This window comes from Rhinolophus sinicus, linkage group LG07 (assembly GCF_036562045.2).
Source record: "Rhinolophus sinicus isolate RSC01 linkage group LG07, ASM3656204v1, whole genome shotgun sequence".
Classification (NCBI taxonomy): domain Eukaryota; kingdom Metazoa; phylum Chordata; class Mammalia; order Chiroptera; family Rhinolophidae; genus Rhinolophus; species Rhinolophus sinicus.
The window spans coordinates 50138064-50156304 of NC_133757.1; the positions used below are offsets into that span (position 1 = coordinate 50138064).

Sequence of the window (18241 nt, forward strand, 5' to 3'; positions counted from 1 at the left end):
ACATAATAGCCAAAAAGTAGAAACAACCCAAATGTCCAACTAATAAATAGATAAAATGTGGTATATCCAAACCACAGATTATTATTCAGCCATAAAAAGGAATAAAGTGCTGATATGCACTAAAACATGGAAGTACCTTGAAAACATGATGTTAAGTGAAATAAGCCAGATACAATAGGCCACATATTGTATTATTCCATATATATGAAAGTCTAGACTAGGCAAATTTATACAGAAACTAGACTTGTGGTTGCCAGGGGCACTAGGGAAGCAGAATGGAGTGTGACAATAGCCTTACCTCATTTTATTGTACTTCACTTTACTGTGCTTTTTACACTAGAAGGTTTGTGGCAACCCTGCATCGAACCCAAGTCTATCTGCACCATTTTTCTAACAGCATTCGCTCACTTTGTGTCTCTGTGTCACATTTTGGTAATTCTCACAATATATTAAACTTTTTCATTATTATTATATTTGTTATGGTGACCTGTGATCAGTGATCTTTGTGTTACTATTATAATTACTTTGGGGCACCATGAACCACACCCATAAATGTTGTGTGTATTCTGATTGTTCCACCAACCAGCCGTTCCCTCTTTCCCTTTCCTCAGGGCTCCCAATTCCTTGAGACACAACAGTATTGAAATTAGGGCAATTAATAACCCTACAATGGCCTCTAAGTGTTCAAGTGGAAGGAAGAGTCACACATCCTCTCACTCTAAATCAAAAGCTAGGAATGATTACACTTAGTGAGGAAGACATGTCGAAAGCCAAGAAGCCGAAAGCTAGGCCTCTTGTGCCAGTCAAGTTGTGAATGCAAATGAAAAATTCTTGGAGGAAATTAAAAGTGCTACTCCACTGAAGCCACAAATAATAAGAAGACACATTAGCCCCATTGCTGATATGGAGAAAGTTTTAGTGGTCTGGATAGAAGATCAAACCAGCCATAACATTCCCCTAAGCCAAAGCCTAATCCAGAGCAAGGCCCTAACTCTCTTTAATCCCATGAAGGCTGAGAGAGGTGAATAAGCAGAAGAAAGGTTTGAAGCTAGCAGAGGTTGGTTCATGAGGTTTAAGAAACTGTCTCCATAGCATAAAAGCGTAAAGTGAAGCAGCACACGTCAATGTAGAAGCTGCAGCAAGTTATCCAGAAGATCTAGCTAAAATGATTAATGCGGGTGGGTGGCAACACCAAACAACAGATTTTCAATGTAGATGACACAGCCGTACACTGGAAGAAGATGCCATCTAGGACTTCCACAGAGAGAAGTGAATGCCTGGCTTCAAAGTTTCAAAGGACAGGCTGACTCTCTTGTTAGGGGCTAATGCAGCTGGTGACTTTAAGTTGAAGCCAATGCTCATTTACCATCTGAAAATCCTAGGGCCCTCAAGAATTATGCTAAATCTGCTCTGCCTGTGCTCTCTAAATAGAACAACAAAGCCTGATGACAGCACATCTGTTTACAACATGGTTTACTGAATATTTTAAGCTCACTGTTGAGAACTGCTGAGAAAAAAAAAGGTTCCATTCAAAATATGACTGCTCATTAACAATGCACCTGGTCACCCAAGAGCTCTGACAGAGATGTACAATGAGATTAATGTTATTTTCATGCCTGCTAACACAACACCCATTCTGAAGCCCATGGACCAAGAAGTAATTTTTTACTTTCAAGTGTTATTTAAGAAATACATTTTGTAAGACTATAGCTGCCATAGATAACGATTCTTCTGATGGATCTGGGCAAAGTAAATTGAAAATCTTCTGGAAAGGATTCCCCATTCAGGATGCCATTAAGAACATTCATGATTCACGAGAAGAGGTCAAAATAGCAACATTAACAGCAGTTTGGAAGAAGATTCCAACCCTCACAGATTACTCTAAGGGATTTGATACTTCAGTGGAGGAAGTAACTGCAGATGTGGAGGAAATAGCAAGAGAACTAGAATTAGAAGTGGAGCCTAAAGATGTGACTGAATTGCTGCAATCTCATGACAATGAGACACTGTAATCTCAGGAAACTGGTGTTTGAGATGGAATTTACTCCTGGTGAAGATGCTGTGAAGATTATTGAAACGACAACAAAGGATTTAGAATACTATATAAACTTAGTTGATAAAGCAGTGGCAGTTTCAGAAGACTGACTAGAATTTTGGGAGAATTTCTACTGTGGCTAAAATGTTATCAAACAGCATCACATGCTCCAGAGAAATCGTTCGTGAAATGAAGAGTCTACTGATGCGGCAAACTTCACTGTTGTCTTATTTTAAGAAATTGCTACAGCCACCCCAACCTTCAGTAACCACCAGCAGCCATCAACATCGAGGCAAGACCTTCCAACAGCAAAAAGATTACGACTTGCTAGAATCAAATGGGTTAGCTTTTTTTAGCAATACAGTATAAATTAAGGAATGTACATTTTTTTTTTAGATATAATGCTATTGCACACTTAACAGACTGTAGTATAGTGTAAACATAACTTTTATATACCTTGAAAACATGATGTTTTATATATGCTGGGAAACCAAAAAATTAGTGTGACTCACTTTATTGTGATATTCGCTTTATTGCTATGGTTTGGAACTGAACCCACAATATTTGTGAGGTGTGCCTGTACTTAAAGTATATGGGGTTTCTTTTTGGAGTGATGAAAATGTCCTGGAATTAGATAGTACTGATGGCTGCAAAACCATGTGAATATAACAAAACCAGGGTAGATTTTATGGTATGTGAATTATATCTCAATAGAAAAGAGAAAAAAATAAATTATTTAAACAAAAAAATTACCCTGGTACCTGACCGGGCTAGGAATGACAAAAAAAATTACAGTGTACTTAATATTTAGTGTTACGTATTTTTCATTTCCCTATAAATTTATACTTGACAGAAAATTTTTAATGTTTTGACAGGCTTTAAAGGTCACCGAACAATCATAATTTTCCCACTGCTTATGAAGATCACTTTGCAGGTTTCAGCTTAATTATTCACTTTTACAGTCCCAAACTATCATGCAAATTGAGTGCTGCCTAGACAGTGTCAGGAAATCTCATCTGAAGCATCTTGTGAAGAAGTGTAAAGATAACTTAAGGATAATGTGAAAGCATATAATTTAAAGATAATGTGATTACTCACCTGTAATTCCTCTGCTGTAGAAACATCTAGTCCTGTTAGATCTTGTATTCTCATATTAATTCGAGACACCACAGGGTTTTCGTAGCCAGAGAGCCAAGCACTAAGAACAAGAAGAAAATATTAGTTTTACTGATAATGTTCCAATACATGAAGACCCATAAGTATCATTTAAAAAGCCATCATATATGGGACAGTACGCCTTTATTATAGGTATTTGGTTGATCTGCTTGTTTGGTATGATTTTTTTTTACTAGTGAATGCTGTAATTTAAAAAGATGTTATAAAAAAATAAGATGTTATATTTTTAAGTTAGAGGTTGGAAAGGAAAAATCTAATTTCATTTTTTATAGAGCTTTTATGAAAATAGTAGGATTAATGTAAGAAGGCTATATAGGGCTATCTACATTGAGATTTTTTCTAAATTCTGAAAAAATACATACCAAACTGAAAACAATTGTTCCTTCTCGGTTAGGTACAGGAATTGATTGGGGTGGAGGTCATAGGTTTTTAGTCTGATTTAGATAATGCTACTACTTTATAAGAAAAAAAATTCATGTATTACTTGCATAAATAAGTTTTTAAATGGTACCCATACACACCCAGAAGGATGGCTATAATAAAAAAGATGGTCAATGACAGGTGTTGGGGAAGATGTGAAGAAAGTGGAACCCTCATACACTGCTGGTAGAAATGTAAAATGATGCAGCCACTTTGGAAAACAGTTTGGTAGTTCCTCAAGTTGTTAAACACAGAGTTACCATGTGACCCAGCAACTCCAGTCCTATGTGTATACCCAAGAGAAATTAAAACATATTCATACAAAAACTTGTACACAAACGGTCATAGCAGCATTATTAATGACCTAAAAGTGAAAATAATACAAGTGTCCATCAATTGATATCAATCAACTATCTGTCAATCGAAACAAAAAATGTGATATATCCAGATTATGGATTGCTGTGCCATGAAAAGAAATGGTGTACTAATGCACGCACAGCATGGATGAACCTTGTAAACATGTTAAGATAAGCCAGATACAAAAGGCCACATATTATGATTCCACTTATATGAAATGTCCAGAATAGGTAATTGATAGATACATGAAGTAGATTAGCAGTTGCCAGGGGGTTGGGGGGAAGAGGGAAAGACCCTTAATGGGTACAGGATGTGTTTGGAGTGATAAAAATGTTTTGGAATTAGATAATGGTGATGGTTGTAGCTCAGTGTAGCGGAAATAAGAAGGATCCAAGAATGTTATTGTTATAAAGGATGTAGCTGACAAATATACTAGGAACTTATTTCTCCCAACGTGATTGAGTTCCTGGTAGAAGCAATCTAGTATGTCAGTGTACCTATCCTTTCTGCCTGGCAACAATTTGATAGATTTTTGAAATAAGCAACCAATTACTGACTTGATTTTTATAGATATTGCAACAAAAGATTGGCAAGTATTCTAATAAAGTTTCAAACTAAATACATCTTGATAACTGTTCCTATTCCATCCTGGAACCTAACACCCACAGAGAACCTGTCTTCTTCTTCTGGTATCTTCAACTTCCTTCCCTGCTACTACCAATATTTAAGCATCCCTCCATACCTTTTTCTCTTGTACTTTGGTAGAGGCACTGTTCTTCAGCCTTACAGGGGCTGGATCTGCTACTGTGTTTCCCCGAAAATAAGACCTAGGCGGACCATCAGCTCTAATGCATGTTTTGGAGCAAAAATTAATAAGACCCAAGTCTTATTTTACTATAAGACCGGGTATAATATAACACCGGGTCTTATATTAATTTTTGCTCCAAAAGACGCATTAGAGCTGATGGTCCGGCTAGGTCTTATTTTCGGGGAAACACAGTATGTATGTGTTCTAATCTACCCTTTCTAACTCCATTGGCCTTATTCCAGCAGATATTGCCTCCCTTTTCACCCTTTTCACATTTAATCTTTTCCTTGACGATGCTTGCTTACTTTACAGCCTGAAGTCTCCTGCTACCAAGAACACCTTTCCTTTGCCATTCTAGCAGTTACCATTGCAGTCTTTCACTTTCACTTTTAAAATTATAAAAGCAAGAAATGCTTTTTATATTCAACAAATGCTCTTGGGACACTGGATAACCACATCCAAAAGAAGTGGTACTCATACCTCATACCATATGAAAAAAATTAACTCACAAGGGATTAAAGACCTAAATGTAAGGGCCACAAGACAACATAGGCATGTCATGTGTCTTTGTGACCTTAAACGGTGGTTTAGTTATGACTTGCGTCTAAAATATATAAAGAATTATTACAACTCAATAAAAGATAACTCAATTTAAAAATAGGCAAAGGATCTGAATATAGTTTTCAAAAGAAAATATATAAATGGCCAATAAGCACATGAAAAGATGTTAAACATCATTAGCCACCCTGGAAATGCAAATCAAAACCACACCCACCAGGATGGCTGTAATAAAAAAGATACAATAACAAGTGTTGGTGAAAATATTCAGAAATTGGAACACTCCATACATTACTGGTGGGAACATAAAATGGTGCTGCTACTTTGGAAAATTGGCAGTTCCTCAAATAATTAAACATAGAGTTCCCAAATCACCTAGCAATCCTACTCCTAGGTATACACACGAGAGAAATTTAAACTTATGTTCACACAAAGACTTATACATGAATGTTCAGAGTAGCATTGTTTGTAATAGCCAAAAAGTAGAAACAACCCAAATGTCTATTAACATGTGAATAAGATAAAATGTGATGTATCCATACAATGGAATATCATTCAGCCATGAAAAGGAATGAAGTACTGATACTTCAACATGAATGAACCTTAAAAACATTATGCTAAGTAACAAAAACCAGATACAAAAAGACATATGATTTCATTTATATGAAATATCCAAAACAGACAAATCCAAAAAGACAGAAAGATTAGTAGTTGTCTAGGGCTGGGCTGAGGATTGGGTGGTTATGGCTAAAGAGTGCAGAATTTCTCTTTGGGGTAATGAAAATGTTCTTTGGGATAAAAATTGATTGTGGTGATGGACACACAACTCACTGAAAATACTAAAGTCACTGAATTGTACTCTTTAAGTGAGTGAATTGGATGGTATGTGCGTATCTCAATAAAGCTATTTAAAAAAAAGAAATTTTATAAAAATTTCAAACAATACAAAAGTATATGAAGTCCCTTTCCTTGTCCCGCTCCTCACAGATCAACACTATTAACAAATAGGTATATATCCTCTCAACACCTTTCCGTGTATAAACAGAGAATTTAAAAAAAAACAGGAATGTATCCACCCTCCAATCTCCCACCTCAATACACACATACACTTTTTTCCCCTGAAAATACTTCTGACATCTTTCGAAGTCAATACACATAGCACTACTTCATTCAAATCAATTACCGTGGTCAAAAAATACATAACATAACATTAACCATTTTAACCGTTTTTTAAATATGGTAAAATATACATGACAAAATTTACAATTTTAACCATTTTTAAGTGAACAATTCAGTGACATTAAGTACATTTACAAAGTTGTGCAACCATCACCACTATCCATTTCCAGTTAGAGATAATGCCCTCACGGTTCATCCATGTTGTAGCATACACCAGTACTTCACTCCTTGTTAAGGCTGAATAATATTCCATTGCATGGATACACCACATTTTGTTTATCCGCTCATCCATCAATGGACACTTGGGTTGTTTCCACCTTTTGGCCATTGTGAATAACGCTGTTATGAACATGGTTGTACAAGTATCTGTTTGAGTCCCTCCTTTCAATTCTTTTGGGTATGTACCTAGAAGTGGAATTTCTGGATCATATGATAATCCTGTGTTTAACTTTTTGAGGAAATGCCAGACTATTTTCCACAGTGACTAGACCACTTTACATTTCCACTCCTCGCTTTTTAAACTATTGCTTTTCTTTTTAAAATAAAGTATCTTTAATTCCAAAAGGACCATGAAGGTCTGTCAATAAACCACTGGTTAAATAAGGTTATTTCTAATTTTTCTCTATTATGAATATTGTAATGAAATTTCCATTTATCTTTGCACACTTGTGGAAATATCTCTCTGTAGGATAAATTCCTAGATGTGGAACTGCTAGATGACTTTTACATTTTGATAAATAATGTCAAACTGCCCTCCAAAAAAGTTGCAGATTTAGACTCTCACCAACTTATTATGAGAGTGCCCATTTCCAAAAATCTTTGCCAATCTTAGAGGCAAAAGTATTTTGTTTAAATTTTTAAAAATGTTTTAATTTGCACTTATATCAAAAATTATCTCAATGGAAGGTTTGAAGCTTAGTAAAGTCATTGATGACTGAACATTTAAAAAACTGTTCTGTTATCTTACCTGTGGTTCTGTTATAGTCACTAAAGAGGAAAATGAATTCTACTGATGCATGGGAAGTTATTTTACTTCATTTGACTTTCATGGAAAAACCTCTTCAAAATATAAGAATCTTCTTAGCTGAAGAACCTCATACATTTAAAACACTTTATTCATCTGGATCCCATCCTTAAACCATTACTGCAAATCTGTCTTCAGCAACATTACTGTAGACCTATCAGGTAGTCTAAGAAATTTGCTCTGAATTTACACTGTTGTGACATTGCGAAAAATTCAGTGGAGACAATGATACTGTAATATATGGTAATTATCTATTCTTTAGGAGCTGGAAGTCTTATTCCTGCATTAAATTAAATCATCAGAAATCAAGGTTCTTCTAGTACTCAGTGTTTTAGCTGAGTCAGAATAAAGTCACAGCATTTACTGTAACAGGAAAAATCATTTGAAGAATATCTTACCTTTTGTACAACTATAATTGAAAATGTCACTAAATGCTACAGTTTTTTTCCTATAACATAATTTTGTGCCACAGCCAAAACAGAACTCTTTCTCCAGATAATTTCGTATGTGTCCCTTTTCTCCATTAATAACAAGATAACCCAAAATATCTTCCTTTTGGTCTTAATGACAGGAACCTGAGAGCTAAGTTTACATTTAAATTGTGAGTAACGTTTCAACATTTTTTTCCCCTTTCTAATGAGTTTCTACTGTTAAAAAAATCTGTAGTATTCTTTTAATATATGATTTTTAAAAGTATCACTAGAATGCTTTATTTGAGTAAGGATTAACATTCTCACACTGCTTGACTGTATTTCTAATATATTAGTGAGAAAGGCATGCTCAAGTAAACAGGCAGACAATACCATTTGGGAGGTTTTGGAGACTGTTACAAAACTCCAAAGGAAAATGTGAACGATGTAATCTGTCTTCTTCTGACCCTACACATAGGAAAATTAACATCTACAATCAGCTAATATAAAACTACCATGCGATTTTTTTTGCAAAAGCAAAAGATAATGCAGGATCCAAAGTGCCAGTTACAGAGGGCAAAACTTTCAAAATTTTTTCTCTAAGTGCTTAATGGTTAACAAAGAAAGGCTAATCACCTAGACTGGGAATTTATCTATTCCCTTTGGTTTTTAGTGGGACAATTATACAATACTATAGATCTGTCCATTTCAGTGATTCCAGTCTGAGAACCACTAAGCAACCCAATAGAGGACAACGCTGTTGTTAAAAGTTATTCCAACTTAAAAATATATCTGAAATCATTCAAAGCTATTTGTATTTGCCTCTATATTGTAAAAATATTCATACACTTTTTACACTATATTTGCTCCTTACTAATGTGGGTAAATTCAATCTTGAGTTTAATAAAAGATCCAATTGTTTTTACTTCAGAGTAAAAAAACTTAAAACCACTTCCAAGAATAACCCATCAGAATCAAAGAAGCACTAAATTGTTTATTTGCGTATCTCATTTATATTACTTTAACTGGACTTCATGAGCTCACACAACTAAACTGTCTTTTCAGTGTACATAACTGAATATTTACCTTTCAAAAACTAAAATTCCATTTCTCTGATTTAGCCAAAATTATTAGCTCCTCCATTAACCAGCTGTAGTAAATTTTCACTTTTTTTTTTAATATTGGAAAAGACAGAGGTGACTTGCCAAAAGTTAACAGTCAATAAAGTAAATAAAAACTTTGCGTTTTTTAAACAATAATGGATTCCCACACATACTTTGCCCAAAGAAAATTCTACTTGCTGAACATTGAAACATATTTTCACTTCCAGAGATGATGCAATCACTTAGAAATTTCTCAAAATACAGATATTTGGAATTCCCTTCTGATCCTTTTAAAATACAAATGGTTACAGAGCAAAAGGGATTACATTAACTAACATCAATACACATAAATTCTTTCTTCTATTTTATATCTTATATGTCTTTTTCAGAGGAATAATACATAAATGAAACAATAAAACACTCATTCATTTCACTTGTAGGAATCTTAAAAATTCATATTTACAGTGATGGGTAGATAGTGTCTAGACGTATCTATTAAATTCCCAAAATAAAAACTTTCTGTGTTAAAATGTGAAATGTAGTGGATATTTTATGGGGCAAATTCCTTCTTTAACAGTTAAGACCCTCTTTTTTAACATATATGTTTTATTTTTAAAAGGGTTGCTGAACAATTTTCATAATAGTAAAGATGAAAATCACTGTGCTATGGAATTCCTTTTTTACTAGGTTGTTTTGAACAGAAACACACACACTGCACATTGCCCAGGCTGGGTGAGTTTATTTTGGTGTTGCTCAGTCTTCTAATGCTAACTTACTAAATGTCTGCTGCTATATAAAATATAAAGTATGGTTGTACCTTTCTTAAAAATCTAATAAAATTGCTTTTCAGAGCTACAAAATTAGAACATTTAAAAAATAAATTCAAAATGTTTAGAAATACTTAGTTCTTAAGGAAAAAAAATGTTTATAGGTCACCTTTCCAAGAGTAATTTATTTTGACTTCTTGGTAAGAGTCCCATGACTCCGTGGGCTGGCTATTTCTTCAAAAGGTCCATTGTATAATAGAAAATTTTCAAAACTGACTTCCAAAACACTTAAGTTCACGAATTTTTGTTTTATATGCTTCCTAAAAGTATGGAAATCTGGAGAATTTAGACACTTACAAGCCTTATGACAGTAAAAATGTCTAAAATCATGCAATAATCTCTGATAAAATATGTAATGGCTAAAGCTATGTTTTCTTAAAAATAGATAAGGGGTTAATTTTTTTAGACCTGAATAAGGTCTGTAATAAAATGGAAAATTAGCTTAACTTAAAATTAGAGTTAATTATAATGCACAAACATTATAAATCATGTCTCAAAATATATCTATACAAATTAGTTTTTGCAAATCCTTACCATCTATTAGTGTTCCTGAATCAAAATTATAGTAAATTTAATTTTCTTTATGTTTTCTAACTGGGGCAAGGGAGAAGGTAATTGTACAGGGCAATTAAGAAACCAGGATATGTGTGTGGGGATGTTGAAGGTTCACATATGAAAGACATATAGCTTTGCCCAAAAAAGAATAAGGAAATGAATCAAAGAATAAGGATGTAATCTGTAGTTTTGCTATGACTGACAGCAGTAATATTCAAATTTTTTTGTTCAAGTACAAATAGTTGTTAAAATCTATGTACTCCTTTGCATAATTTTCTAGTTGACAATTAAATTTCTTTAACATAATTGTTGCAAAGGATTTAATTCTGTCATACTAAAAATAGTGGTAATTTCTGAAAAATGGTTATTTTTTTAATGTATCCAGTAGACTCTAAATTCCACAATAATGCCTACCACCAACCACTTAAAAAAAATACATAAACAAAGTATTTTTTTAATACTTGGAAATTTTAAATTATTCCTTCTTCCCTGCCTTGAGCCTGCATTTTCATTCCATTCTTATCCTAGAAGACTGGTTCTCAACGGGGTGAAGAAGTGGAGTCCCTGAGGGTGGTGGTGAAGATTTTGCCCATGAGGGGACATTTTTGATTATGACAACTGGAGTAAAGAGTGCTACTGGCATCTAGTGGATACCAGAGATGTGGTTAAACATCCTACAAACCTCAAGACATCTCCCAACAACAAAGAATTATCTGATCCAAAATGTCAGTAGTGCTAAGGTTGAGAAGCCCTGTCCTAGAGTAATATATTTCTATGCCTAAAAGTCTTTTTTCATCATACTACACTTCTCTACAATAAAAATATTTATATAACTTGATAAAAATATAAATTTCCTGTAACATAAAGGTCTAAGTGTTACAATAATCTCTTCTGGAATGAGTTACTACAATTATTAATATTAATAGTACAGTTAACCTAAATAACATGATTAAACAATCATTATCAAGTATAAAAGGTGGAAACATTAAAATGTTCCTCATGAGATGGATGAGGCTTATTTTGCTATTTTCAGTTAGGTATTGTATCTGTGGATAAATATTACTTTTTGCTAGAATGAGACTGAATTCAGCTCAATGATATTTCTATTTTCATTTTTATGAGAACTGAGAAACCTTTACATAAATAAGTAGGTGGAAAAGGAGTTACATTGGAAAAATGTCACTTACTCTATGAGCTTCTGTTATATACATAAATTACAGTTATCAATTGTTAAAAATTATTTCAGTAATCCATCAGCTAGTAAGTAGGTTCTCTTTAAACATTGTTTAAAAACAAAGAATTTGAAACAAATTAACTTCCAAAGGCAATCTCTGAAGGTATTTACTTTCTTAATACCTACAGCTAGCTACTAGGTGACCGACCGAGAGATTTTTAAACGCAAGCTGTACTACAGGGACCAAGTTAGGCCTTGTTCTACGAAGGGTCTGGGGTAACTTCTCTTCCTTCAGTATGAGAGTGTGACTTCACCTTGCTGGTAGGGTTTGGGAAGTCTCAGCAGGGTTTCTGAAATCTAGTCAATTACTCTGGAAAAGCTCTATTAACTGCCCCGTAACCATGTCTATTTATTAGTCCATCTTGAAAATTCAGGCACAGTTGTCATCAAATATCTATGCCTAACAGCCTAGGTCTTTGAAGCCGTATCATGGGTTTTATGAAAATTAGACTCTCAAGAAAGAAAATGGTCTAAATGTGACTAAAATTCTCTCCATTACTCCCTTACCTCTTAGATACTCTGTACTGTGCTGTGGTCAATTTTCCAGTCTCAGGGTCATGTACTGTAGCTCGGCTCAGCTACAAAAAAAGAGAAAGGACAAGGACTTATTCACGTAGCAGGCAATTTTGGACTTTTGTTTTATTTTGTTTTGCCAAGCCACAGGTGATTGGAGGGTTCAGATTGGACTGGATGATAGGTAATGGGTTCAAATCAGCAAAAACATTTAGAAAGGTGGCAATAAGAAAAGCCACTTCCAAATCAAGAGAAAACAAGTTGACAAATTTTTGTTGTCGATTTATTGTCCTTTCACTTTTTTTAAGGAAAAAAATTGAAGCTGTATGTAAATGATTTATAGCAACTGGGTTTCACAGGAGCTTTCTCAGCTCTAGAAGTTTAATGTGCTTTAAATATTCTGATAAAAGAATAATTAGTAGTCTCTTTAAACTCATTTTTTAAAACTCTCACCAAGACAAAACGGCTGTTAAGTTTTTCTGGCAAAGTAAAAGGCAACAAAATTCACAAGTAATAGTAGTTGGAAGACAGATCAGAAGCATAACTCTGTCCTTTCCATTGCCAACTTTTAGGTCAGCAAGTTTTTTAAAATAAAAACTCCATCAGGAGGAGTATAGATTACTCCAAAATGACAATGGTATTTTACAAGATGTATGAACAAATGCCAATACAATCACCCATGAAGGACGATGTGAATTTACTGCAGTAATTTATGAGTGTGAGAGAACCACACAAATAAAGACTACTCCCAGATTAATCCAGGCTGCATCTTTTTCTTTTTTTCCCCTTTGGCAAGAAAAAGGAAAAAGAAAACAAGTATCAAGCCATTTCCAGGATATTTAATTCCTGACCTGAACAGAGATGCAAAGCATATTAATTCCCTAAAAATAACAGACCAATTTAGAGTAAAAACAGAACTTCTAGTTAAAGGGAAAGACCTGTGAAACACAAAGCAGTTTATCCATGCGTGCATAAATAGGCAGTGACTTGAGCTGGAGACTGAAAATGACCTACTTCCTTTAAATGAAGAATTCCTGTAGGATGTACAAAACACTCATTAGAGATCGAAATATGCAGCATACACATCTCTTACCTTTTGCTAATTCTGTAATGTACCGTCTCCAAGTCTCCTGTTATTGGGTTTGAAATGGTGGCTCGCCTCAGCTGTGAAGCCAACCATCAAAATACTTGCATTACAAAACAAAAAAATGAATCACATTTATCCAACCAGTCAGAATTTGGGAATTTTTACAATGGAGGCTGAAAAGAGAAAATGACTCCATAGACTTCCAGTCACCTTGTGTTGAGCTTTGAAAGCCAGTGGGTTTTTTTTTAGGTTTTTGTAATTTTTAAAAGTTATTTTAAAAATTGTTTTTGTTTTTCATGAATGGAGGGTACACAATGAAAAGAGATTAAAAATTAAATTTTTTCAATGATTAAAGGATGTGACTGTGAAGAAAGGAGAAATTTCTAAAATTTGAAGTCTATTTATAGTTATAAGAACGGCTATTTGCAGTTAATGATCCATTCCAAACTTTGGATTTTAATTTTCTTAGTGATGGAACTGTTTTGCAAAGGTATAATGTTCAAAATCGATCTTTTCTTCCTTCAAGGTATCTGCTCATATATTTCACATATACAGTGAAATAATCTTGGATTGAGCACAAATGCAAATGAAATGAACTCATAAATGTTAAAAACAGTACAAAAGAGATGACAGCAGAGATAATTATTTTAAACTTTTTTTTAAATGGAGGATGAGTCAGAGGTTAACAAAAGAACATGAGTTTTTATTGCCATTGAATCCCTTGGTCAAAATAACCCAACTGAGGCATCCCCTTTGAAGACTTTGAACTCCAAACCTAGAGGTATGAGACTTGATTTTTAAGTTGAAATGAATTCTTAATAAATATTCTACCAAGATGTTTTGGTTTATGGACCACAAATAATGGACTAAAATAGGAATACAAAAGAGAATGACAGAATATGATGTAATTATAAGTAGAGATTTATAAGAATTCCCTTGGAGGGGCGGCCAGATGGCTCAGTTGGTAAGAGCCCGAGCTCTTAACAGGGCTGCTAGTTCGATTCCCACATGGGCCAGTGAGCTGTGCCCTCCACAACTAGACTGAATACAACGAACTGCTGCTGAGCTGCCAGAGGGGCAGCTGGATGGCTCAGGTGGTTAGAGCGCAAGCTCTCAACAATAAGGTTGCCAGTTCAATTTCCCACATGGGATGGTGGGCTGCGCCCCCTGCCTAAGATTGAAAATGGCAACTGGATCTGGAGCTGAGCTGCGCCCTCAACAACTCGATTGAAGGACAACAACTTGGAGCTGATGGGCCCTGGAGAAACACACTGTTTCCCTATATTCCCCAATAAAAATTAAAAAAAAAAAAATTCCCTTGGACAACACCCATATATATCAGACTTGTCTTTTCCATTTAAAATGTAATCTTTGGTAAAAAAACAAACAAAACAAAAACACAAGAAGTAGAAATTTGGAAAAGTATTAAAATGTAAGAAAAACAAAAATTCTAACTTTTAAGTTTATTTTGCAATACAGATATCCAGATAATGCAACCTTTACAATATAGCAAGGATCAGCAAACTATAGCCCGTGGGCCAAATTCAGCCTGCCATCTGCTTTTGGAAATAAAGTTTTCTTGGAATATAGCCACACTCATTTTTGTACTTTCCGTGGATGCTTTTGCACTACAACAACAGAGCTGAGTGGTTGTGACCAACTATATGGCTTTCAAAAAGCCTAAAAATTATTTACCATGTGGACCTTGACAGAAAAAAATCACCAACTCCTGTGCAAAAATATGGCTAGTGTTTACTTAACAATCTCTTTATGAAAGTGATGGCAGTTAGTATTTTACTATCAATAAGACCAAAAAGGTTTTAAGAACAAGCTGATGGGAAAAAGGGCAAGAGCATAAAGGGTATTCTTTCTCACATTTTCACAAAAAAAGAATTTCTACACTAACCACTAAGTTGATAGGATTGTGTTTACATTAAACTGTTTTTCTTATTAAGATTAATGAGGTGGGTTGAAGTCAGAAAACTATGTTATTATTTCAAAGTAGCATGATGCTTGTGCTCAACTATATCTTTCTAGTAAAAATGTGCTTAAAAGGGAATAAAAATACTTCAAGTATTCTTTCAGATAAAAATATAAAACATATGAAGAAGTTGGTCTTGGATTAGTCTCTGAGATTCAAGGGTTCCAAAGCACATAGAAAACTTTTTCAGGAAGATGCTGAAACACAAACTTGTTAAGTGTGAAATAAAAATTTCATCTATGATTTTCATAATTAAGAGTTTAAAACCCATTTGTAGGATGTTACTTGTGTTGATAACAAAGTGAGGAAAAGTGGAATCAACAGAGCTTAGTTAACAATTCCATTACGTTGCAGCAACAATATCTAAACTATCTGTGGGGTTATTGTCATATCACTTATCATTTCTGTAATCATGCAAAGGAAAAGCTGAATAGCAGGTGTAGTAAATTGAGGAGAGAAAAAAAGAAAAAAGTTATTTACCCTTGGCTTTGCTAGATCTTTGACAATCTCAATTTCTGCATCAGAAATTATATCATGGAAGCGAACAATACGAGGCTTATCCCACTCATCCTCCTGTTTGGCTGGAGCCAGAATAAATTTAGGATTCCGGTTTCCATCATGGTAGCGGCAAAAGAGTTTTTTCTGTCTCCGAGGAGTCTAAACGTAAAGAAAATGATAAATATATTAGAGTAATAATATTTTTAATGCTTGTTCCTTTGCAGATAATAAACAATAATCATGCTTGTGTATACACAGAGTATCTGTGGACGAAAACACACAAAAGAAACAGTTCTCTGCAAATATTTTGCAACAAAGAAGATGTTTGGGCTTTTAAAATTTTTATTCATGATTATTTAGGCCTAAACAAGAAAGAAGGTGAGATTTGTCTTTTAACCCTTCTCTCATCAAAATAAACTTCAGGTGTTATAAGTATGAAAGAAATAATGAAATGTTTATGGAAATATGAGTGACCAGCATTGCTACACATTTCACAAAGTAACCAGGGAAGCACCCAGAAAGTTTCTAAAAGAAAAAACAAAACAAAACCTAACCAGGTTTTCCTAAAACACTCCCAGTTAAATGTTAAGGACCAAAAAAGGGATTTTTTTTTTTTTCAAAGCAAAAATGAAAATGGGTAGCACTGAAAAAGAGATAATAGGGGACAGCCCGGTGCTCCTAACTCCGAAGGCTGCTGGTTCGATTCCCACATGGGCCAGTGGGCTCTCAACCACACGGTTGCCAGTTCAATTCCTCGAGTCCTGCAAGGGATGGTGGGCTCCGCCCCCTGCAACTAAGATTGAACATGGCACCTTGAGCTGAGCTGCCTCCAGAACGGCTCAGTTGGTTGGAGAGTGGGCTCTCAACCACAAGGTTACTGGTTCGACTCCCACAAGGGATGGTGGGCTGCGCCCCCTGCAACTAGTAACGGCAACTGGACCTGGAGCTGAGCTGCACCCTCCACAGCTAAGACTGAAAGGACAACAACTTGAAGCTGAACAGCACCCTCCACAACTAAGATCGAAAAGACAACAACTTGACTTGGGGGAAAAAAAAAGTCCTGGAAGTACACACTGTTCCCCAATAAAGTCCTGTTCCCCTTCCCCAATAAAATCTAAAAAAAAAGAGAGAGAAAATAAATTATTAAACCAGGAGCTTTTATTAGTGGGTATTAAAAATAGAGCGGTCAACGAAACAAACAATGTTTCTTTCAATCATCTACGTATTATATTAACTGAAGTTACTCCACTGCTGATTCTTCTTTTGATTAAACAAGTATATATATATATACATACACATATATACATATATATATATATGGTTAAGTGTTCAGATTTCCAATAGTAAGCACATATTTTTATTGCCTTTAATAACTCTTAAGGAAGAGAGCAAAATAGAACTCGAAGTTTAAAACATTAGTCTGCTAATTTGCCAGTTTGTTGATATGACACACACACACATATATATATACATATATATGGAATATTTGTTTTTGTTTTAATTACTTAACATGCTAAAACAAATAATGATTCATGTTTATTCTCCATGTACTTTATTTACCTAGAGTCAAATCCAAGACATTATATCAAATACATCTTTTATATAATGATGAGATGGATTTACTTGGAGAAAAATGATGTTCTTTGATCTTGGGCAGGGTTGATGTGTGTGTCATGTCAACAAACTGGCAAATTAGCAGACTAATGTTTTAAACCTCGAGTTCTATTTTGCTCTCTTCCTTAAGAGTTATTAAAGGCAATAAAAACACGTGCTTACTATTGGAAATCGGAACACTTAACCAGATATTTGACGATATTACGAAACAACTGTAAATGTTTTCAGATGTGATAATGGTGTGGTTATTTTTTAAGAGTCTTTATCTTCAAAAGATAGTAAAATATTTAGATGTGATATTTTAAAAAAATGTTTCAAGAGTCTAACAAAGTGTCACCATCTTTGTATTTACTCATAGCTCCCAAAGCAAAAGTAGGCATGTTTTTCTAGGACTCCATGAACTTCGCTATCAAAGTGTCAACGTAGATACAATCTACTTATTTGCTGTTAGAGGTTAGGCTGTCAACAGTAAATCATCAAATATCAAAAAGTCATCAATACCAAAATGTAAAGCCCAGCTTAAGTTTATTATTAGTAGACAAAAAGTTAAACGCTATTCAAATATTTACACTTAAAAGTATTTAACTTCAAAAATTCACCCATCCACTTCCTTCTACGTATGCCTGAATTCAGCTGAACACTAGGACCACATGATATTCTTTAAAATAGGGTACCATTATCAGTGTTGGGAAACAATGTATATCATATCCATAATGCACATTATCATAAAAAGGCTCTGAAAAGTCCTGAGGCTGAACAAAAACCTGTGTTCCCTAGACTTGAACTTTTTTGTTTGGGGCCTATTATCTATTAACATCCTAAAGCACCAGTACTCTAAGTTACAAATACATATAGATACACA

General features: G+C 34.4%; 1 protein-coding gene across 4 annotated transcripts in view; it reads right to left on the bottom strand.

Annotated features, from left to right (window-relative positions):
- P4HA1 (prolyl 4-hydroxylase subunit alpha 1) overlaps window positions 1–18241 on the bottom strand; it is a 74693-nt gene that overhangs the window by 11123 nt on the left and 45329 nt on the right. For 3 of the 4 annotated variants that reach the window (XM_019745965.2, XM_019745961.2, XM_019745963.2), the window contains 3 exons: window positions 15748–15924; window positions 13293–13363; window positions 3134–3233 (listed from right to left, as the gene is read on the bottom strand). In XM_019745965.2, the coding sequence (XP_019601524.1) occupies window positions 3134–3233; window positions 13293–13363; window positions 15748–15924 (348 nt within the window). Of the gene's footprint in view, window positions 1–3133; window positions 3234–12193; window positions 12265–13292; window positions 13364–15747; window positions 15925–18241 lie in introns of all 4 variants that reach the window. The other variant, XM_019745966.2, reaches the window with a different exon arrangement.